Source organism: Ammospiza nelsoni, chromosome 19 (genome assembly GCF_027579445.1).
Source record: "Ammospiza nelsoni isolate bAmmNel1 chromosome 19, bAmmNel1.pri, whole genome shotgun sequence".
Classification (NCBI taxonomy): domain Eukaryota; kingdom Metazoa; phylum Chordata; class Aves; order Passeriformes; family Passerellidae; genus Ammospiza; species Ammospiza nelsoni.
In genome coordinates, this window is record NC_080651.1 from 9,322,257 (window position 1) to 9,346,445 (window position 24,189).

A 24,189-nucleotide genomic window follows, 5' to 3' on the forward strand; every position below is an offset into this window, starting at 1 on the left:
GCAACAAGAAATACTTCTGGCACAGACTTTGAAGGAAGAAACAGCTGTGAGAAGTTACACTAAGGCGCAAGCTGAGTGGGAATCCAAGAGTACTTCAGATGTCATCCTCTAGAAAAACAGAATTGCTCCCATTTCAAGTTAATTTCTCTAAAGGGTGACTGTGAAGTCCCAGGAAAACCCCACCTTCATTCCCTAGGTAACCTGTCAACAAAATCATCAGTCTTACAGAAGAATGATCCTTGATCTTCAAACAGAGTCACACCCCAAGTTAATCCCTGGCTGTTTAAGTCTTAATTTCAGTTTAAATCTTCAAAGTTACTTCCTTAAGGAGCTGACCAAAGTTCACCTTTCATCTATAGATTGGAGACGTGGCAATCATTCTTACCTGACAACAGGTAAAATCCAGCTCTAATTCTAAAACAGCATATTTTGTGGTGTTGAGCTGGATCTCTGCTTATCTTAAAACTTTCATTGACATTGAAGCTCCATTTGCACCTAATTGCCTATGTCACCAACACAGAGCTCTCATATAGCAGATAAGATTTGACCTTCAGGCAGCAAAGTGAGTTTTAGGCAAAGAGATACCACATTTAAACTTCAGGATCTGATTCTTCTGTTCATTTTCCTTCCCTTCTGCCACTGGAAATTTCTCTGGCATGAAGAAAAATACCTGTCCGATATCAGTGCTCATCTTTGCTGACTAAGGCAGGTAAGCAGATCTCTGTTATTTCTTTCTCTCCTGAGCAAGTGGTGAATATGGTGCTGCTGTTGGGGTGGAAAGGAACTGGTCTTTTCCCTTCATCCCAGTTGTGCACACAAGCTCTTCCCATCTCCCAGGTCTCCTCAGGTGCAGGTGACAAGAACTGAGGGCATCAACAGCACAGCTGTTCTCAAAAGGGCTCAGAGAGGAACTAAAAGTTATAGGGAATAGTCATTTGGGGGGAAAGCTGAGATCTGGACTGGCCTTTTGAGTCTGATGTTTGTTTCCCAAGGACTGTTCTGCTACTGTCTGGGAGAGGCAGCAGAGCAGGAGAGAATTCCCCCTCTGGAAAGGACAGTTGGGCCCAGGGTACCCCTTAAGGCAGGAGCTTGAGGCAAAGTAGGACTAATTATAATGCTGGAACTTCCTTCTCAGTAAGTGAGGCTGGTTCCGAGTATGACCACTCAGAACTCTTTCCTGTTGGAAGTTGAAACAGTGTGAAACTGCCTTGATTTTACAGTAACTCAGGATGATGATAACTCCCAGAGCACCCACAGGTGAGTTGCTCATACAGAAACATTTTTAAGCTTAAAATTTCCCAATTAGTACCTCGATTGATTGATTGATTGATTGATTAAGCTTACGAATTTATAAGCAGCAAACCTCAGGTCATCATGGCATTGTCTAATTAATTAATCTCATAATTCCACAGTGTTCAGGGATCTTTGGGGATCTGACAGGTGTTATAGAGTCAAACTCACTCCATTTTCCTCCCTTCTGCTGTAGCACTAATTCTTGCTGTTAGTTACTCTCTGTCCCCGTGTGTCTGTTTAGCAGGGCTAAACAGGAAGCTTAGAGGGATGGAGAAATTCTTCCTTTGTGTGTTTCTTGTTGTGTTGAGCTTTTTACACCTATGTTCCCATGGCAGGGCTGCTTGAGAGGGCTTAAAACTAGGTTTGAAGGGGTAGGGGGATGAAACCAGGCTCTCCAGAAAGAAGCCCAAGGGTGGTAAGGCAGAGTAAGTGCAGGTACACTAGTGCATGCAGCATGGATATCAAACAAGAGGAGCTGGAAGCCACTGTACAGGAGGAAAGCTATGATGTAGTCTCCATCGTGGAAACGTGATGAGATGACTGTCATGACTGCAATAGATGGCTACAAGCTCTTCAAAAGAGACAGGCGGTGAAGAGGTGGAGGGGTGGCTCTGTGTATTAGGGAGGCTCTTGACACCATGGATATTAGGATTAATTATTTAATGATAAGGTCGAGTGCCTATGGGCAAGAATCAGGGGGAAGGCCAACAGCCTGGTGGGAGTCTGTTACAGATCACCCAGCCAGGATGAAGAGGGGGATGTATTATTCTACAAGCAGCTGGAGGGTGTTTCAGGATCATCAGTGCTTGGTTCTTGTGGGACATTTAACCTGCAAGATGTCTGCTGGAACTTAACACAGCAGAGAAGTGGCAGTCCAGGAGGTTCTTAGAGTGTCTGGAGGAGAACTTCTTGTCACAGCTGGTGAGTGAGCCTACCAGGGGAGGGACTACTCTTGACCTGCTGTGTCTGGGGTACAGTGATCATGAAATAATAGAATTCTCAATATTCTGTGAAACAATGAGGGGCATCAACAAAGCTTCCACTCTGGACTTCCTGAGAGTGGACTTCAGCCTATTGAAGAGACTGATTTGGAGAGCACCTTGGGAAAAAGATGAACATACTTGAAGAAAGAAATCTTGAAGGCACAGGAGCAACCTGTCCCTATGTGCTGAAAGATGAGCTAGTGTAGAAGATATCTGGCTTGAATGGACAGGGAGATTTTAAAGGAACTGAGGAAAAAAAAGGCTTATTTTCTTTAAAAAGAGGGGCAGGTAACTCAGGAAGTGATTAAGGATGTTGTTAGGTCATGCAGAAAGAAAATTAGAGAGGCTAAAGATCATTTAGAACTTAATCTGGCCATTTCTGTAAAGAACAATAAAAAGCATATCTAAAAAATTACTAGCAAAAGGAGGAGCAAGGAAAATCTCCATTCTTTATTGGACTTGGTGGGGGGGGGATATAGTTACCAGAGAAGATGAAAAGGCTGAGGTATTTAAAACCTTCTTTGGCTCAATTTTCAAAAATAAGACATATTGTCCTCAGGACAACTGGCTTCCTGAGCTAGTAGATGTGGATGGGGAGCAGAATAGCCCCTCTGTAATCTAGGAGGAAGCAGTTAGAGACCTGCTGAGCCACTTAGATGCTCACAAGTCTATGGGACCAGATGGGATTCATCCTAGGGTGATGAGGGACCTGGCAGAAGATCTCACAAAATCACTCTCCATCATTTATCAGTTTTGGCTCACCAGGTTGGCCCCAGAGGACTGGAGGTGCCAATATGATGGCCATCCACAAGAAGGGCTGGAAGGAGTGATTTGTGGAAAGAAAAAAACTCCACAACTTTGGAAAAGTTGTAAAGCCGGTATGTTTGCCACAGCACTGGGCACATGTGGGGATCACTCCCCTTAAAAGACATGCATACCTCTGGGAACTCCAGATCCTTTTTTTATTTCCCATATTAATCCATATGCATGGAATTTCACAATAGGTTGATATTGACACATATTAATTTTACTGATTTCACATTATATTGGTAGCTAGTTACACTTGCAGCTAGTTACTCTTGCAGTTAGTTTTTTATCTGAAAATACAGAAAGAACTCCTGAGTCATCCTGCCCTGTCTCCCGCAGCCTCTCCGTCTGTTTTAAAGCCCAAGGAGCCCCTCTCTTATCTCTGTCTTTTGGCTGAAGCAGCTTCTTTGAGCATAGATTTTTTTGCAAGAGCAGGCAGTCAGACCAAAAGGCTATGTTTGCATGTTACAGACTTAATTCAAGACTTAATTTACCTAAATCCAAAATGGATTTCTACTCTGGAAAATTTCTACTCTGTCTCAAGAGGATCTCAGAGTGGGAAACTCTGGCCCTATCAACCTGACCTCAGTGGCAGGAAGGTTATAAACAGTGCCATCACCCTGAGTGCCATCATATGGTATCTGTAGGGTGGCTAGGGGATCAGACCCAGCCAGCATGGGTTTAGGAGGGGCAGGTCCTGCCTGACCAACCTGATCTCCTTTTATTAAGAGGTGGCATGCCTGGTGGATGTGGGGAAAGTTGTGGGTGTATCTACCTGGACTTCAGCAAAGCCTTTAACATCATCTCCCATAGCATTCTCCTGGAAAAGCTGCAGCCCACAGCTTGGACAGATGCATCTTTGCTGGGTTAAGGACTGGGTCATGGTGGACCCAGAAAGTGATGGGGATGGAGCTGTATCCACCACACTGTGGTGTCCCCCAGTGATCAGTGTTGGTCCCAGTCCTATTCAATATCTTTATTGATGATCTAGATGGGGGATTGAGTCTACCATTAGCAAATTTATGGATGACACCAAGCTGTGTAGGAGCATTGATCTGCTGGAGGGTAGGAGGGCTCAGCAGAGGGACATGGACAGGCTGGATAGATGGGCCAAATCAAACTATATGAGGTTCAATAAGACCAAGTGCTATGTCCTGCACTTCTGCCACAACAACCCCCTGCAGCACCACAGACTGGGGACAGTGTGGCTGGACAGCAGCCAGGCAGAAAGGGACCTGGTGGTACTGGTTGACAGCCGATTGAACATGAACCAGCAGTGTGCCCACGTGGCTATAAAGGTCAATGGCATCATGACCTGGATCAGGAACAGTGTGGCCAACAGGACTAGGGAAGTGATTCTTCCCCTGTATTTAGCACAGGTGAGGCCACACCTTGAGTTCAGTGTCTAGTTCTGGGAGTGGCCACCTCACTCCAAGACCTTTGGCTTCATGAATGATATGGGAATTGATGGTGATTTAACACCAGATGGCCACTAAGTGCCACACAGTTGCTCACTCACTCTCTGGTGCCCTACAGCCCCTTGGAAAACTAAAACTTGTTGGCTGAGATAAGAAGAGCTTGAAACAAAATAAAACAAGCAATGGCAATTAAAAAAAAATTGTTGAAAAGAAGAGAGGGAAAAGAGAAAGAGATAAATAGAGAGAAAGAGAGAGAGGAGCAAAACCCAAGTGATGCCCAAAGTAATTGCTTGCCAACCACTGACTGATGCACAGCCTGTATTTGAGCATCAATCAGCCTGCTTCCAGCCAGCTTCCCACAGTTTACATAAAGATCATGATGTTCCATGGTCTGGAATATCCTCTGGCCAGTTTGGGTCAGTTGTCCTGTCTGTACTTCCTCCTCACTTCTCATGCATCTGCTTGGTGGCAGAGCAAAAGATGTTGAAAAATCCTTGACCTGGGGTGAGCACAATGGAGCAATAATCTTATCAACATTGTTCTCAATACCGAATCCAAAACACAGCCGTAGACCAGCCACTTGGGAAAAAAAGCACCTCTATCCCAGCTGAAACAAGAACAGAGAAGTCACAGAGCTCATTTATCTCCATGTACCATAAACAGAGCTCAGAACAACCAGTGAAGAGCCTGTGCTATGGAGATCGGAGTGGACATGAATCCTCATCTTAGTGGTCAATAATGAATTTGAAGAAATATTTCTGGAAGTCCCTGTCTTTCCTTAGGAAGTGAAAAGGGGTAATTTGTGACTAAAACCACGTGAATTGAACATTTGCCCTGTCACTGCTCTTGATCCATCACCATGCCTGTTCTAACAGCATCCAATTTAGTCACATGAGATGTTGCTCTGAGGCCTGTAGGTCATGACTTCCTGCTTGGAAGTCATCAGGATGTCTCACCTTCTCTAATGCTCATTAAACATGGAATGTTGAACGTGAATAAACTAATAAAGATATCACACCAAATGTGCTGCTGTGGGGGCTGAGGTCATGCACATCCTGGAAATGTGAAAATGCACTGAGAGAGCTAGAGCCAGAGAAGGAAAGGGTCTTTAGTGCAGTGCAGCGAAGTCAACCCTGGTGCAACTCCGTAAATGATTTCAGGTTTATTCTGGAGCTGATGCACTGTCACTCTTCAGCCTAATTGTTTCCAGAGGGTGATAACTTTGGGATAGCAAGTGCCATGGATTCCCCTTCCTCCAAGGGTGGGCATGGGATGGCATAAACTGTTTCTTCCTACTTTTCCTCCCATTTCAGTGTATGGACAGAGACACTCTTGCAACCCAACCTTCCAGAAAGGCTGTACATATTTTCAGGAAGAAATCTTGAAGGTGTAGGAGCAACCTGTCCCTATTGCTGACAGATGAGATGGTGGGGGAGGAGACAGGCCTGTCTAAATGGGGAGATTTTGCAAGAAGTCAAAATAAAAAAAGATGGTGTATGACCTTAAGAAAAAGGGGCAGGGATCTCAGAAAGAATGCAAGGATGCCATTAGCTCATATAGAAAGAAAAATAGAAAGGCATAAGCTCAGTCAGAACTCAATGTGGCCACTGCTTTTAAAAGATAATAAAAAGTGGTTTTATAATTATATCAACAACACAAGGAAGACCAAATAAAACCTCTATTCTTTGTTGGATATGGGGGAAAGAGTATCACCAACAATGAAGAAAAGGATGAAGTTCCTAACGCCTTCCTTGCCTCATTCTTTAACAGTAAGATCTCTTATCCTCAGCACAAACCTGAGCTGGTACATAGGAACATGGAGCAGAATGGACCCTCTGTAACTCAGGGGGAAATAGTGACCTATTGAGCCACTTAGACTCCCACAAATCTATGTGATCAGATGGAATTCATCCGGGGCTGATGAGGAAGCTGGTGGAAGAGCTTACCAAGGTGCTCTGTATCATTTGTCATCACTTCTGGCTCGTAGAGGAAGTCCCAGATGAGTGTAGCTGCCAATGTGATGCCCATCTTCAAGAAAGGCTGAAAAGAGGCTCTGGGAAACTCCAGGCTTGTCAGCCTGACCTCAGTGCCTGGCAAGATTATGGAACAGATAATCTTAAGCGTGACCACAAAGCACATACAAGACAACCAGGGAATCAGGCCCAGCCAGCCTGGGCTTAGAAGGACAGGTCCTTCTTGGCCAACCTGACCTCCTTTTATGACCAAGTGACCCATCTGGTGCATGGGAAAAGGCTGTGAATTTGTCTATCTGGACTTCATTAAAGCCTTCAACTCAGTCTTCCACAGCATTTCCTGGAGAAGCTGCAGCCTACAGCTTAGACAGGTGCATCTTCACTGGGTTAAGAGCTGATTGGAGGCTGGGCCCAGAGGATGGTGGGAATAATGCTGCATGCAGCAGATGTCTGGTCATCAATGGTTTCCCCTAGGGAGTAGTTGTGTTTAAAATCTCAATTGATGAGGAGATTGAATGTACATTCAGTAAATTTGTAGATGACACCAAGACGGGTGGGAACATAGATCTCCTGGAGGGTGGAAAGGCTCTTAAGAGGGAGTTAGGCTGGATCAATGGGCCAAGACCAACAGCACGAGGTTCAACAAGACCATGATTTTTGTCATACAATTTGGCCACCACAACCTCCTGCAGCACTACAGGCTAGGAGCAGAGTGGAAAGTGGCCAAGCAGATAAGGATCTAGGGGTACTGGTCAACAGTGCCTGAACATGGCCCAGCACATGGCCAGGTAGGCAAGAAGACCTCTGTTGTCATGCTTTGTATATGGAACAGTGTGGCAGCAAGACGAGGGTAGAGATTGTCCCACTGTACTTGGCTGTAGTGAGGCCACAGCTTGAGTGCTGTGTCAAGTTCTAGGCCCATCAAAGACATCGAGGTGCTGGAGCAAGTCCAGAGAGAAGGGAAGTGAATCTGGTGAGGGCTCTGGAGCACATGTCCGATGAGGAGTGGCTGAAGGAGTTGTGGTTGTTTAACCTGGTGTAGTGGGTTGACCTTGGCTGGATGCTACCAAGGTACCCGTCAAAGCTTGCTGCATCACTGACCTTCTCAGCTGAACAGGGAAAGAAAATATAGTGGAAGATTCATGAGTTATGGACCAGGAAGATATCACTCACCAAATACTGTCAAGAACAAAATAGACTCAGGGATATTAATAGAATTTGTTACTAAAAAAAGCAGGGAAGGGCAATGAGAAGTAAAATTAATCTTAAAAACACCTTCTCCCCACCCTTCCCTCTTTCCCAGCTCTATCTCTTCCCCAGAGTGGCACAGGGAGATGGGGAATTGGAAGTAATGGTCAATTCATCACACCTTGTTTGTGACCCTGCTCAGGGAGAGGAGTCAGAATCCTTCCTCTGCTCCAGTGTGGGGTCCCTCCCAGGGAAGACACTTTTCCACAGACTTCTTCAGTGTGTGTCTTTCCCATAGGGAACAGTTCTCTGTGAACTGTTGCAATGTGGGCCATACATTCATGGGGTCTGTTCTGCAGGTACAGTCCATGCCAGTGTGTGTTGCTCACAGGATCACAAGCCCTACCAGGAAACCTGCTCAAGCCTAGGCTCTTCTCTCCATGGGTCTGCAGGTCCCTGCCAGTACTCTGCTCCAGCACGGGCTTCCCATGGGGTCACAGCCTCTCTTGGGCATCCACCTGCTCCAGAGTGCAGCTCCTCGAAAGGTTGCAGGTAGATCTCAGCACTGTGTACCCTCCACGGGCTGCAGGGGCACAGCTGCCTCACCATGGGCTTCCCCACAGACTCTCAGGGGAATCTCTACTCTGGTACCTGGAGCACTCCTGCTCATCTTTTTGCACTGACCTGGCTATCTGCAGAGCTGTTCTTCTCACATGCTCTCACCTCACTATTCTCTGGTCTCAGTTACATCTGCACAATAACTTTCTTTTTAAATATGTTATCACAGAGGCATCATCACAATCCATGTGTAGCTCAGCATTAGCCAGCAGGGGGTCTGTCCTGGAGCCAGCTGGCATGGTTTTGTTGGACATAGGGAAGCTTCTCACAGAAGGCACCCTTCTGGAACCCCCCTGCTACCAAAACCTGCCCATGTAAACTCAACAGAGTGAGAGAAAGGGTGACCATATAACTCTCTATACCTGAAAGGAAATTGTAGCAAGCTGGGAGTTGACCTCTTCTCCCGGAAAACTAGCAAAATGCCAAGAGGAAATTCAAGCCTTAAGTTGTGCTGAGGAGGTTTAGGTTGGATGTCAGGAACAATTTCTTCACTGAAGGGTGGTCAGGCATTGGAACAGGCTACCCAGGGAGGTAGTAGAGTCAACATCCTAAAAATGCTTAAGCAAAGACTGAATGTGGTGCTAAGTGCCTGGTCTAGTGGTCTTTAATCAAAGATTGGACTCTGTGATCTCAGAGGCCTTTTCCAACCTAAAGATTCTGTGATTCCAAACCAAAGATTTAAACTGGTGTTTTAAGGTGTCCATTAAATTTCACAGTAGGAAGCAGGGACTGGATTGAATTTTCTCTTGCATTCCCTGTCACAGCTTCCTGAGAGCACGCTAGACTGAAATTCCCAGAAGCTGCAAGTATAATTGAGATCTCTGGGAAGGCACAAGTTTTCTTGATTTCTGATCTCAACTTTTTGAGATTTGGCACCTTCAGGAGTCACAGCTGGTGACAAGTGCCAGGAGAAAGATCTGAAGGGGTTGGGACAGGATTTCCCTTCTTTTCTCACTTCCCTTCTGTGATTGTTCCAGGTCAGCTGCAGGATCATCCCACCCCTTGGACTGCAGGGATGGAGCAGAAGAGATGGGTCCTGTTGGCTCTGGCACTTCTTCTGGCTATCCCTTTCTCAGGTAATGCTTCCATGAGCTGTTCTGTTCCTTTCATTCTGTTCCTTTCTGTTCCTTCCTGAGGGATTCCAGCCTGCAGATGATCAAAAGTCGTGGAGCTGAGGGTCATGGTCCCCTGAGCAGCCCTGATTCGAACTCCACAAGAGCCAGAGCTGTCCTGCCCCTCTGGTCTTGGGGAATCCAGCCGTTTGAAGTCAGAGGTGAAGCCAGGGAAAACCTAAGCCAAGACAGCTGTGCCCTGTCCAGCTCTGCCCCAGTGCTAGGAGCATTTCCCTGTCTGCACTGGCAGTTGGCATTGTCACAGCCACCTTGCTGCTGGTGACACAGGGCTGAGAAAGGGCAACGCCAGCTGGGGAGGTGCATGAAATGGCTCTGGATATGCTTTTATGCATTTATTTTTTTTTCCTTTTCCCCAAAATAATCCCATCCTGTAAAACTTGTATCATCCTGTTTTCTCCCTCTAATCTATTACTTTCAGTTGTTCCCCACTGTGACTCCTAGACCTGTTTCCTTCACACCAGTACATTTTCTGATGGATTTCAGCCTGATGTTCACTCACAGACAATTTTGAGCTCATCTCTCCTGAAAATGTAGCTGGAATAGGATACAATGTAGTTGGTCAGGATACAATCATTCCTTGCACCATCTCTTCCACATAGCCACTGGACAATCCCGAAGTGCAGTGGAGAAAAATCACAGATGGGCACAGAGAGGACATCTACACATGTAGGTAGTTTGGGGGTGAACAGATGCAGAGATAGCATGGATGGATATCAGTGCCAACAGATGGATTTGACACTGGGAATGTGTCCCTGACACTGAGGAATGTCCAGCCAGCAGATGAAGAAATGTACAGTTTCACTGTGATATCCAGGGATCGGATTGTTGATACAGCCACCAAGCTCAGCATTGCAGTTGGAGACTTTCTGGGCTGGGCAGGGAAGGGGGGAAGCTCTTACAGAAGGAAAAGAGCTCTCCAAAATATCACTGTCCCCCAGCTGATGCCCCCCTCATATGACCCAACACATCACCTCCCCACTCCCAGCATAGGCCAGCTGTCAAGATGTTCTGCAACTTCCATGCCTAGCCTGAGCCCTGTTCTGACCCACATGCGGCTGGAAAATTGCAATAATCCCTGCTGGGGAGGTGTGAGGCTACCTGACAGACATCCAAGTGCTCAGCATCCGTGACTGTGGGACTGATGGGAATGAGGCCCTCTGTCTTGTAACTTCTCAGCTGGGGTAAGGGCTAAGGAGATGTTCTGTGCTGCCGGTTCCCGCCAGCTGGACAGTCAGCACCATTTGTGTGCAGGTATTGATAATGTCAGATGGAGCTGGTGAACCTTGATTCACTAATGAGAAAGAGCATAGAATGATGGAATCAGGGAATCTTAGAATCACGCAAAAGCATGAGTTGGGAGGGACCTTAAAGAATTTCTCATTTGAACTTCCCAGCCATGGGCAGGAGCAAATGCTGTCCAACCTGGCCTTGAATACTTCCAGGGATGGGACATCCACAGCTGCTCGGGGCAAGCTGTGCCAGTGCCTCACTCTTAGTCAAGAATTTCTTCCTAAGATTGAATCTAAATCCCCTCATCCAGAGGGTATTAGAGATGCTTTTGGGAGAGGAGAGAGAAAAAGCTTCAAGACAGCGCCCATTTCCTAGTATTACACAGGAAAAATTCATATAAAATCCAGCTTTGACCAGGAGTGTGACTCTGAATTGTGTGTGGTGCATCCCACCTCCTCACACTGGTGAAGCTTTGGCACAGTTCCTGTCAGTGACCATCTGTGCCCATCTGTAGTTCTGGCATGGAATGGGGAGGTGCCTGGGCTCTACTGTGCTGTGTCCTGCTTTACAATCCTCAAAATTGGATGGGGGTCCTACAGAGTCATTCCAAAAGAAGAATACAAAGTACACACCTTCTCCCTGCCTGCTCCATGAAATAATGGGGAGCTGAGAAGCGAATCCATCCCACACCATAGCTCTCTCAAAGCCAAAGGAATTTTGGCATTTATGGCAGATGAAGTGCGGGATGACAGAAAGACCAATGTAAAGGTTTTGTGAAAAACTGACAAACTGGCAGGAAACTCTGGGTTAAGAAAGAGCTGTGAATCAAAGGAAGAGCTGCTTTCAAGGAAACAAACTCCTCTCACTAAGAAACTCCCTTGTCTTTAAGGTATTGGTGAAGTGTTCATTGAAATTCAGGGCCCCAAGGGCGAGGGCTAGAGCTTGGCTGCAGATCACACAGATGGTTTCCAGAACCTGTTGTCCAGTGGGTTACTGAGGATGGGCAGGGGCTCTCTGCAGACACTGAAAGTAACCAGGACAGTGAGAAGTTCTTCAGTGTCTGTAGTTGAGTCACAGTTACAGGAGAGTAAGTGGGAAAAGTCACCTGTCAAATCCTGAACCCACTGGTGCAGAGGGAGAAGAAAACTACTGTGCACATCTCAGGTGAGTTCTGTTGTCCCCAGAAGTCTTTGCTGGAGGCTCACTGTCTCAGGAGCCCTGTGAGGCCCATTGCAGTGCCAGGGAAGCTGACAGCTATCCAGTTCAGCCAGACCCATCCCAGAGCACCACAAGGCACTGCAGGCAGGACAGGTTGCAGTGTGAGATGAGCAGGATCCCTCTTGCCCCTAGGGATGTGCACATCCTGAGGGAAGGCAGGCTTTGACCACCTATGTAGGATTGTGACTATTTCTCCATTTATCTCCACAAAATCTCTTGGGGTGGACTTTTTTCCCCAAAGGAATTTTGGATTTTTTTTCCCCAAAGGTTCTGTTTTTCCAGGTGCATCTCAGTGGGTTCCTGCCTCCTGGATACAGCTCCCTTTATTCCTTCTCACACTGGCTGCTGGTGCTGTTCTAGTATTTCAAGGTAAGGCCTCTTGGTTCACAGGACCTCATGTTCTTAGACGTGAGGCTGCAGGATGTAATTTCTCAGCCTCTTGTAAGACTACTCTCTGACAAATAGGATGAAATACCATGTAGAGTCTACTTCTGGCTCACAGATGCATTAGCTTCCACTCAGCTCAAATTCTGAGTTCTCCTGCAGGTAGAATTTTGCTGTCTGTCATCCAGAGGCAGAAGAGAGATGCCACCGCATGCATGAGAGCTTGGGTCGACCATGGCATCTACAGGCAAGAGAAGGAAGGAGGATGGGATTGAGGTAGTTTTTCTGGGGTGAATTAGAACGTCCCTTCCTCTACCTCCATTGGTCTCATTCTTCCCAATGGTTCCAGTGGAGCTCATTCATCAGATCTGGATCTTTTTTCCTAGAAGTGTCAGTGGTGCCTCCCACCTTGGTAAGGGCCTGTTCAGAGATCTCTGCCTCTGCAGACATGGCTGGGGAGAAGTCTTGTTTCCCCAGTCCAGTGCCAGGTGTTCCAGCTCTGTGGTGTCTGAGGGCACGGCTATTCCCCTTTCTGGGAGGCTTTTGTGGACTTGGTTTTCCTTCCTGGGTGGGAGCTGGAGCAGGGCCCTGCCAAGCCTTGGGAACATGTGGCAGAGTGCCATGGCCAAGGGCCCACACCAGCACCTCATTGCTCATGGCAAGGCAGGACTGACCGCTCCCCAAAAGCTGTACTGACCTCACACCAGTTGCCTCTCTCAAGCTCTGTGCCTTCAGCCTCATCTCCATTTCCATCTGTATTGTGGTTTAGGAATGGAACTCCCCAATTCACTGCTCCCACTGAGACTCCCTAATGACACACCATACTTTCAGTCCTCTATTCCTTCTCTCTTCCTGCTGCTACAGGATGGAGTTGAGAACTGGTGGCACAAAAGATGAAGATCATGGTTTTAGACAAGAATAATTTACTGGAATCAGCAATGAGATAAGGAAAAAAAAAAACCAATAACAAGAACAATATTAATAAAGGAAGTGTAAAAAAGAGAGAGTCATTCATATGCAAAATCCACATCAAGGACCCCATGACAATAAACAAATACAGGATGACTTCCCTCCCTGCCCTTTCTTTTTGACCAGAAGGCATCCCTTTTCCCCAGAAGAGACAGTGTCCCTTTCCACTTCCCACCAACCCCATGCCAATGATGTGAGTTTGTAACAAATCACATTAGGTTCCTGGTCATGCCCCTTTCCCAGCCACTGCAAAAATTAACCCTGTCCTGGCCTGAACCAGGACATTTTCCACCACTTAATTTATACCATCTACTCATTTAAACGTCCTACACCCTCCAACATATATACATAAACATTCACATATATATGTGAGGTATGTTTGTATACATAAGTATACAAACATAGGTATCATCTCCATAGTCAACAGCCATCCCACCAAGATGTCTGCTGAGTTCATTTTATCCATGACTGTAGGTTCTATCTGTCCTAGATGTCTTCCAGAGCAGGAGGGTTGGTGTCTTGTCAGTTGTTTTGCTGCATCAGGAACCAGCTACCTGGTGTATCTAGAATGGTCCATATTAATTGCCTATGGTAGTTATGAAAAACAACAGAAGCAGAGAGGGCTCTGGGCAGACTTCAGAGACCCTTTATTACACCCTGGATACTTAAATCCAGGCATTAAACTCAAAGTTCCTTGATTCTAGATAGCACAATGGAGAAATAAATCCCCACTAGATATTCTCAAGAGCTGAAAATCACACAAAAGTTTACTGCCAAAATATAGAAGATTAAGCAAGCTTTGGCAAAAGGATTAAATACAACATGAAATTCAATATGAAACCACTTACAGTGACATTACTTAGTATTAGTTTGATAGCAACTTCATTTACTTAGCCCATTTAACCTAGAAACTTTTAAGTCCTTAACATGTGAAGTTACCCACAAAGTTTCATGAAAAGAGAATTAGGAGAAGACAGAGAGAAAGATAGAAAAGATATAGAAAAACCACAGGCATAGCTACCAACTCCTAGGGTTATGACGTTGGTAAGACCAGAACCCCAAAAAAGCCAGCAAGGCCAGACAGTTTGGTACTGGATAGTGATCCCTTTTAATCCCTCGGCACTTTGTGGGCCCACCTCCGAGACGGGATTTCTGGAACTTCAGCCAATCAGAGGCTAAGCAGGAAATTCCCCCTGCTGTTTGATTGATTGACAGCTCAGTCAATCTGAGGGGTCTGGGGGCAGGGCGCTGTCTTACCTGAAAAACAGGCCTGACCTGCCTCCAAACACACACACACACACACACACGCACGCATGGACACACACATTCACATACACAGACGCACACAAATAAATACACAAACACAGACAGAAATGCAGAGACACAGATACACAAACTTAGATCCACACAAACAGATACAAACAGACACACACACAGAAAGACACACACAAACAGATACAGACAGACACAAAGACACACAGACACATACAGACAGAGACAGAGAGATACACACATGGACACAGAGACACACACACAGACACACAGACACATGCACAGACACACACACGGACACAGAGACAACCAGACACACAAACACAGACAGACACACACAGACATGAACAGACACAGACAGACACATAGACATACACAGACAGACACACACAGGGACACGGACATACAGACAGACAGAGAGACGGCACAGACGCACAGACAGAGACATACAGACACAGACAAACAGGCATGCACACACAGAGACAGACACAGAGATGCAAAGACACACATACACACATACAGACACACAGAAAAGCATTGACTTGAGACACTAAACTTACCCAGTCTCTGACATCTTTCCAGTAGCTTACAAGAAGGCTGGACAGGGACTTCTTACAAGGGCACAGATTACTAGGACAAGGTGGAATTGATTTTAAGCTGTAGGAGGGTAGATTTAAATCAGATAATAGGAAGAAAATCTTCCCTGTGAGGGTGGTGAGGCCCTGGCACAGATTGCTGTAGGAGCTAAGGATATCTCATCCCTGAAAGGGTTCAAGGCCGGGTTGGATAGGGCTTAGAGCAATGTGTTCTAGTGGAAGGCTGGAAAGAGAAAATGGTGGATTGGAAAGAGAGGTCTATAAGGTGTCTTAAAACCCAAACCATTGTCTGGTGAGTTGACTTTGCAATTCTGCATTTCTATGAGACTCATTCTCTTGTTAGACTATCAACAGATGACCAAGGGGAGGTTCTATGTGACACAAAGAGAATCCTTTCCATCAGCGTTCTCTGATGGATCAGTGCCAGGACATACCCTCAGTTCTTGGAAATAAACCTCTGCCAAGCAAGAAGAAGGTGCATGAGGGTCTAGTGCAGTGCAATCAAACATCTCGCCCCTCTGGAAATTCCCACTTACACAGTCCTCCAACAAGTCCTTTGTTATATTTCCCATCCCCATGCAGATGTTCAGGACTCCAGGTTCCCAAGATGCAGAGCTGCCCCAAAAGTGGGCTTTTCCCAGCACTGACCAGGACATCCTGGACTCTTCTGGATTCCATCCTCCCTGGGATCTAAGGCCATCTTTTCTCCCATTCCCATTCTTTCCAGCTGGGTTGCTGGCAGAGGAATGTTCTTTGCTCACTTGGCAAGCAGCATAGCCTGGGTTCTCCCCTGTGGCCAGACCACTGGGGAGTGAGGAGGCAATGGGGCTCCTTTCAATATTCCTCACCAGCAGCACAGCAGCTTCAAGTTCATGTTTAGAAGGGCTCACAGTGATGCTGAGGCTCCTTTCAACAGGTAAAAACTGTAGTGGAAAAAAGTTTCCATGTCACAAGGAAGACTGCAGGTCCAGAAGAGAGGCCAAGGCTCCTTCCCAGAGCAAACTCTTGGTGGAAGAGGATTTGAAAACCAAGGAAGAGATCAGTAAGGGTGCCTGCAGGTCCATCAGAATGTGAAGTCCCCATCTTTGTTTTTCAGGGCTGAGTTATTTTCCAAGGCCTCTGAATTAGAAAGGATTGTCTGAGGAAAGAAAAGTCTGGAGAGTATAAATTAGAAATAGGCAGGACATGAGGAAACCGAATTGAATTTCTTGTGCCCTCCCTGCATAATGAAAGAAAAAGAAAAAAAATAAAACCAGATAAGCAGGGCCATTCCTCATCAGGCCTTTATCTTTTTGGAAGCAAACACTGCTTCACAATCAAAATTACTTGTGAGTTAGTCCTTGGAGTGTGTGCCTTGTGCAGAATTTCCTTGGGAGCAGCTCTTATGTTCCATGCCAGTGGAACATCTTTGATTGCTGACATGGCAACTGGAGGTCATCAAGGTCCCTTTTCTCTCCCCTGTCCTTGAAGGTGGTGAAAGAGCAGCGTCTCCTTGGTCTTTTCTAGGAGGAAAGGCCTATGTCACTAGTGGAACAAGTCCTCGCCTCAGGGGAGGAAAAATCATTATCTCTGTGACACCAGTCTTTTTTCACAGGAAGGAGAGTGGACTCCCTGGAAACTGTTTGGCTGAAGAACCACCAGCACCTCTACCAAAAAATTCAGACTCTGCAGGAAGCTTTCCAGAATGAGCAGGAGTCCACACGGTGTGATATTCAGCTCCTCAAAACAGACCTGGAGAATATATTAGGTGAGCAGGGCCATTCCCCCAGCAGGCTGCCTTTTCCCTGGAGGCAAAAGGTGCTCTACAGGCAAACTGTCCTGGGTGATTGTCCACCACAGCTTCTCAAAGCAGATGGAGAAGTACAATCCCTGTGTGGGGAACAGCTTTTTTGAATACTCAAAGGGAAAACCTGAAGAGACTCTCTGACAGTGAATTTAAATAAGGACACTGCTCTCTCCCTCAAGAAGGTAATGAGAGTGTCCCAATGACACTGTTCTTTTTCTTTATAGGATTGAGAGTAGAGGCAAATACTACAAACGCTTTGGAATCCATGTGGAAGAAGGACGTCCATGAAGTGTCCCAACAAGTTCAAACTCTGCAGAAAGCTTTTCAAAACACCCAGCTGTACACACAGCGAGACCTTCAGATGATGAGAACAGACCTGAAGGATGAACTAGGTGAGCAGGGCCATTCCCTCGCAGGACTTCATCTCCCTGAAGGTCAATCTGGCTCTACAGGTAAACTGACCTGTGAGTTCATCATTTACCTTTTGTCAGAAAGGGCAGAACTTCCTTGGGAGCAGCTCTTCTATCCCAGTCATCTGGAACACCTTTGTTGCTGAGGTGGCAACTGGAGATGGTCAAGGTCTCTCTTCTCTCACTTGTTGTAAAAGGGAGTGAAAGAACATCTCCTTGTTCCTTTTTAAGAGGAAAGTTTTGTGTCATAAGTGGGACACGACCTCACCTCAAGGGAGAAAAATCATTGTCCCAGTGACACCAGTCTTTTTTCACAGGAAGGACAGTGGAGGCAAATGTCACAGGGAATATAGCATTCATGTGGCAGAAGGACCTCCTGCATCTCTCCCAACAAATTCAAACTCTGAAGCAAACTTTCCAGAACATGAAGGTTGCTATACAGCGTGACCTTCAAATGATCAGAAGAGATCTGGAGAACAAACTAGGTGAGCAGAAGCATTTCCATGACAGGCCTTCATACCTCTGAAGGCAAAGGCTGCCCTACAAGCAAACTGTCCTGGAACTTGTCCGCCACATCTCCTCAAGGGGGATGGGGAAAGACAGCTCTTACACAGGAAACAGTTTTTGTGCTCTGTGACACCACGCAATGCTCATACCAAAGAATATTATCTCCCCAGAGTACTCTCTGGAGAGATAGAGTGGGATCATTCCTACCCTCCATCCTTCCCAGGAGGCCTTGGTCAAGCCGTTAGGAAGACCCACAGGGAGTGGGAGATGCCTAAGAGAGCCCTAAGAGATGCTCTGACAGGGATTTTATATGACGAGCTGTGATGACGAGCTTTTGGGCATTGTCATTACCAATCAATGGTCTCTCCCTCAAGAAAACCATGAACCAAGAAACCTTTGTCCGAATGAAAATGTTCTTTCTTCTCAGGAGGGACAATGGAGGCAAAAACAAGCACCTTAGAAGCCAGGCTGGAGAAAGACCACCGTGAAGCCTCCCAACAAATTCAAACTCTGCAGGAAAATTTCCAGCAGAGATATGAGGCCACACAGCGTGACCTTCAGAGGATCAGAACAGACTTGGAGCATGACCTAGGTAAACTAGGCTATTCCCCAGCAAGCTTTCCTCTCTCTACAGAAAAAAGCTGTTCTACAGGCAAACAGTCCTGTGAACTTATTCTCAGGACTCACCTCCTCAAAGTGGTTGAAGAAGGAGAGTCCTTACATGGCAAACCAGTTTTCTGCTCTGTGACACTGAAACACCTCCAAGTTGAAGAGCCCACGACTAGCCCAACCCTATGCTCACCTGCTCGGCTAGGGGGCATCTCCACAGCCAGTGCATGAGGTGGGGGCAGGAGAGGGCACTGGCAGCACCCAGCACTCTCTGCCAAATGTCCAGGGACGTTGCCCTGGGCAGGCACAGGGTCCATATCCAATCTCGGGAACCACTGACCAAGGCTGAGGTACAGTGAACGTTCCTGGGGCCACAATGGGTTCTGAGGGACGGGTAGGGGATGTCCCACCACATCTTCCTCATGAAAAAGAGTGTTGTTTCCCAGGGCACACAGATGCTGTCTGGAGAGATGGATTGAGGCCAGTGCTGCCTTCAGTGCTGCCCAGCAGGCCTTGGTCAAGCCTTTAGGGAGGACCACAGGGAATGGGAGAGTCCTAAGGGAAGGTGCTCTGCCAGGGAGTTTAAATCAGAGCTTCAAGGCATTGTGATTGCAGGTTGCCAGTCTCCCCCTCAAGACAGCAATGAGACTGTTCCAGTGAGATGGTTCTTTCTTCACAGGAAGGACAGTGGAGGCAAATACAAGGACTGTGGAATCCATGTGGAAGAAGGACCTTCTGCAGCTCTCCCAGCAAATGCAAACTCTGCAGGAAGCATTCCGGAACATGGAGGGGTCCACACAGTGTGACCTGCAGATGATAAGAGCAGACATGAAGAATGAACTAGGTAAGCTAGGCATTCCCCAGCAGGCCTTCATCTCTCAAAAGGCAAAAGCTGCTTTATAGGCAAACTTTCCTGAGAGGATATTCTTTGACAGCTCCTAAAATGGGATGGGGAAGGACAGCCCTTATGTGGGTAATAGATTTCTCATCCATGCCACTAGAACACCTCCATGCTAAAGTGTTTTCTGCAGGGGCTCAAGGTCCCTCTTCTCTCCCTTGCTTCAAAGAGAGTTTGAACTCTGAGTTCTCTCACTGTCTGACAGTTGATAAGGTTTCCCCTTGAACCCTTGTCCCTGTCTCTGTTGCTTTCCCCACAGCCCTTCTGCTATGTCCCCAGTCCTGATGCCACACTGGGTGAAGCCAGGCTGTGCACAACCTGCATGTCTGTGCCCATGATGAGCCCCACCCCATGTTCACCTGCTTGGCTAGGGGGCATCTCCACAGCCAGTGCATGAGGTGAGGGCAGGAGAGGGCACTGGCAGCACCCAGCACTCTCTGCCAAATGTCCAGGGACGTTGCCCTGGGCAGGCACAGGGTCCATATCCAATCTCGGGAACCACTGACCAAGGCTGAGGTACAGTGAACGTTCCTGGGGCCACAATGGGTTCTGAGGGACGGGTAGGGGATGTCCCACCACATCTTCCTCATGAAAAAGAGTGTTGTTTCCCAGGGCACACAGATGCTGTCTGGAGAGATGGATTGAGGCCAGTGCTGCCTTCAGTGCTGCCCAGCAGGCCTTGGTCAAGCCTTTAGGGAGGACCACAGGGAATGGGAGAGTCCTAAGGGAAGGTGCTCTGCCAGGGAGTTTAAATCAGAGCTTCAAGGCATTGTGATTGCAGGTTGCCAGTCTCCCCCTCAAGACAGCAATGAGACTGTTCCAGTGAGATGGTTCTTTCTTCACAGGAAGGACAGTGGAGGCAAATACAAGGACTGTGGAATCCATGTGGAAGAAGGACCTTCTGCAGCTCTCCCAGCAAATGCAAACTCTGCAGGAAGCATTCCGGAACATGGAGGGGTCCACACAGTGTGACCTGCAGATGATAAGAGCAGACATGAAGAATGAACTAGGTAAGCTAGGCATTCCCCAGCAGGCCTTCATCTCTCAAAAGGTAGAAGCTGCTCTACAAATGTCCTGTGATCTAGTTCTTTGCCTCCTCCGAGTAGGTGCATGGGGCAGAACTTCCTTGTGAGCAGCTCTTTTGTCCCATGACAGTGGAACATCTTTGATGGTGAAATGGTGCTGGGAGTCAGTAAACGTTTGTTTTCTCTCCATCACATTTGGAGGGAGTAAAAGCACAGTGTCTTTTTCGTCCTTTTTAAGAAGAACAGTCCCTTGTAACTTGTGGTACCGTACTCATCTCAGGTGAGGCAAAACAACTGTTCCACTGACACCAGTCTTCTCTTACAGGAAGGCAAGTGAAGGAAAATACCTTAAGGGTCTTGGAATCCATGAGGCTGATGGACATCCAGCAGCTCTCCCAAGAAATCCAAACTCTAGAAAAAACTTTGCAGACCTCATTGGGGTCCACAAAATATAACTTAGGTGAGCAAGGCCTTTTCCAGCAGAACTTCATCTCTCTGAAGGCAAAAGCTGCTTTACAGGCAAATTGTCCTGTGAGCTTCTTGTACACAGCTTCTCAAAGTGGATGGAGAGGGACAGATTTTCTTGGCAAGTAGCTCTTGTGTCCCCACCTGTGAAGACACCTGAACACTGAGATGATGGCAGCAGGTGGTCAAGGTTCCTCTTCATTACCTTGTCTTTGAAAGGAATGTGTAGTGTAGGCTCTCTATGACCCAATATGTGGTAAAGGAGCCCACCTCCATGCCTTACTATTGTCTTCTTGCTTTCCCCACTTCTCTTCCCCTTAACAAATATTGTTGTCTCCCACAGCCCATAACTGCTGTTTGGAGAGATGGAGGGGGCTGATCCCAACCCTCCATCCTGCCCATCAGGCCTTTCTCAAGCCTTTGGGAGTGCTCACAGGACCTGTGCTCCTTCCCTAGCCCTCCAGCAGTCAATCCATCCAAACCAGTTCTATTGAGCTGGGAGGGTCTTTCTTCTCCTTTTTCCAGAGCCCATGTGCCCCAGAACACTGGGAGTTGGAGACTTCAGGGAAGGAAGGACCACCACGAGTGTGAGAGTCCCAGATGAAATGTAGGGGCTCAGGCCTTGGGCAAGGCCTGCTCCTCTTTCCCCTGGCCCAGCAGTGCTCGATCACTTTGACAGGGTCTCCAGGGGTAACTGGTGCAGTAAAAGTCACCTTTGCTTCCTGGCAAGTCTTTCTCTGTGAAAGCCTTTAGTTTAGGGTCTGGCCATTCCTCTGGCCTCTCTTTCCCATTTGAAAAGGAAAGGGAGGCTGAGTTCATCTCGCAGCACATTTTAGTCCTCCTCGGTCCTCAGGGGAAGCAAGTTGGAGCCACATGCCCCATGTCTGGAAAACAAAATTATCACACACCCTGATGCTTTTTCTGGGAGTCTTTGATGAAATGAGAGTAGAACTGGTTAAGAGAATGGTGCGTGTGTGTGGTGGGGGAGTAGGAGAGCATGGGCGTGGCATCAGTGTGATAGAGGAGAGTGAGCTGGGTGTCATGTTAAGAGATATCCTGAATCCCGTTCTGTTTGATTGTGTTGTCAGCGCCCCAGCAACACTATGAGCCTTGCATCTGACCCTGTCAGTGTCGGAGTAGGGGAGCATGAGAGTGGCCTCATTGTCACCAAGGGGGGAGAGTTGGCCAATTTTGCTTCATTGCCAGAGCAAGCACTTATTTCCTGCTTTTCTCCTTTCCCACAGATCTTCCAGTCCTACAGTCCTACAAAGGTAAGCATAAGTGAGATGAGGAAGTGAGTACTCAAGAGCCTGAGTGCAGCTCTAGAAAACACATCCAACCCCCTCAGATAGCTGTTTGGGGAAGAACACACTCAGGGAAGGGTGGTTGGCTGACTTTTTGCTGTTATGTGCTGCCCAGGGCCCTGCATGTGTTCGTCAGGAGCCCTCTCCGCTGTGGGGAGCAGGCACAGCTGGCTTGCAGTGGCCACTGCAGCTCCATCTTCCACTTCTGATTTGGCTCTTGGGCCTCTCAGGAAAAGTGTCTGGAGCTGATTTTGCTCCACAGCAGGAGCAGCTCCTTCTCCTTTCAATCAGAATTGAGCTAGAGGACCTCAGTTTGTGACACTGCACCTTGCTTGAGTCCTACCAGGGTTCCTCCCATCCCCTGATGCATGTAGAAAGCTGAGGCAAGAAACATTCCCCTATCCTTGTGGCACTGCAGGCTTCTCTTCCACTCTAATCCATGTGCAAGCAGTATCATACACTGGTGGTCTCCTGTTATTGAGGGAAAAAGTGCTTAAAACTTGAAAATCCCCTTCAGACTTTGGCAAGGAGTTAATCCAAACCTAATTACAGCTGCTGGCAAGCAAACCTAATTCCATCTGCTGCCAACTCTTGGTCCTTTCTCTCAGGCTACCCCCTGCCAGCAATGCAGAGATGGAGGCAGAGAAGGTTGAGCAGCACAGCCTCATCCTAGGAGCTGCCTGCTGTAGTCTCAGGAGCACTGGAAGAGTGTCAGGCATTTGGTATATGCTGGCTGCCACTCTCTCTGGCAGAAACGGACATGGCAGGAGGAGAGGGAGAAGCTTGAGATATCCTAAGACAAGAGCCTGCTGAGTGCACCTGAGCATGGAGGGGGGAGAAGGACAAATGAGAGGGGGATGATGGCAGAGAAGGGAAAGGTTCAGAAAAGCAGAGCTTGTGTTTTCTGCTCCTCACGGCCCGACTTGACCATTGCAGGAGATGTCATCCTGGATGCTGACACAGCTCATCCCAGACTGGAAATCTCTGCAGATGGGAGGACAGTGAAAGATACTGGTGCCATCAGATTCGTGCTCAGAAATCAGAAGAGATTTGATTCCCATCTGTTTGTGTTGGCAAAGGAAGGATACACTTCTGGGAAACACTATTGGGAAGTAAATGTTGGGACAAGAAGAAACTGGGCCTTGGGTGTTGCCTCTGAATCTGTGGCTCGCAAAGGGACTTTGGCTCTGTGTCCTGAGAATGGCTTCTGGGTTATCGCATGTGTAGACGGGCAAGATTATTTGGCCTGCACGAATCCTTGGACCTCTCTGACTGTGACTGGCTATTTGTCAAAGATTGGGATCTTCTTGGACATCCCAGCCAAGAAGGTTTCTTTTTATGATGTATTTAAGGCAGTAGCTTTGTACACTTTGAGCATTGCTGATGGCAGCAGACAGGAAGGCAAATTCCTTCCCTTCTTCTCTACAGGCTTTGCTGCTGCTGAGCCTGACACTGAACCACTAGCAATACTGCAGTTTTCTGATGATGATGATGATTAGTTTACTCTGCATTTCAAAGGTCAATACTGTGATTGAATCACATTGTAATCAGGTTGCTGATTTGTGTCTTCTGAACAAAAGTATTGAATTAGAGGACAAATCTGCCATAGCAGTCAGCTTTCTAAATCATGCATCAGAATGAAAAGTTTTTTGAGGGAAATTTTATTTTGTCAAGGGAAATAAATTTTCTTTTGTGATAGTATGAAAAAAGCACTTGTGTAATGTGAATTTTCCTGAAAAATTACTATCTTGGTTTTTTTTTTTTTTAATCTCATGCAATTTTGGGGTTTTTTGTTTGTTTTGTGTCACTGACCCTCCCCCTCAATCCCCCAGACTTTGGGATCATCAGGATGAGTGAGAGCCAGACCAGGGTTTCCAGTGAGAGCTGGGGGCAGAGTGAGGGGCAGGCTTTTTTGGCTGGCTGGTCAGCTGGTTTCTCTGACTATAGATACTGTTGTTCTGTGGGTTTGGCCTGTTTCTTTTTGTTTCTTTTCCTTCCTCTGTTTTTTCTGGATCAATATTAGTGTATATCCTGGAAGTTGCCCCTAGGCATTCTGCAGATACAGTTAGAGTCTCATGAGTTTCTTATTTCACCTCATAAAGT

The 24,189-nt window shown here is 47.0% G+C and overlaps 1 protein-coding gene across 1 annotated transcript; it reads left to right on the forward strand.

Annotated features, from left to right (window-relative positions):
• Positions 1 to 667: 667 nt before the first annotated feature.
• On the forward strand, positions 668 to 23,585 carry LOC132082053 (E3 ubiquitin-protein ligase TRIM39-like). Its single transcript, XM_059486107.1, has 12 exons — positions 668 to 709; positions 9,258 to 9,356; positions 12,144 to 12,230; positions 16,677 to 16,829; positions 17,093 to 17,260; positions 17,596 to 17,763; positions 18,213 to 18,377; positions 19,074 to 19,238; positions 20,138 to 20,302; positions 20,643 to 20,777; positions 22,027 to 22,053; positions 23,023 to 23,585. The coding sequence occupies exons 2-12, from the start codon at positions 9,296 to 9,298 to the stop codon at positions 23,583 to 23,585; spliced, it is 1,857 nt and encodes a 618-aa protein (XP_059342090.1). The 5' UTR covers positions 668 to 709; positions 9,258 to 9,295.
• Positions 23,586 to 24,189: the final 604 nt, after the last annotated feature.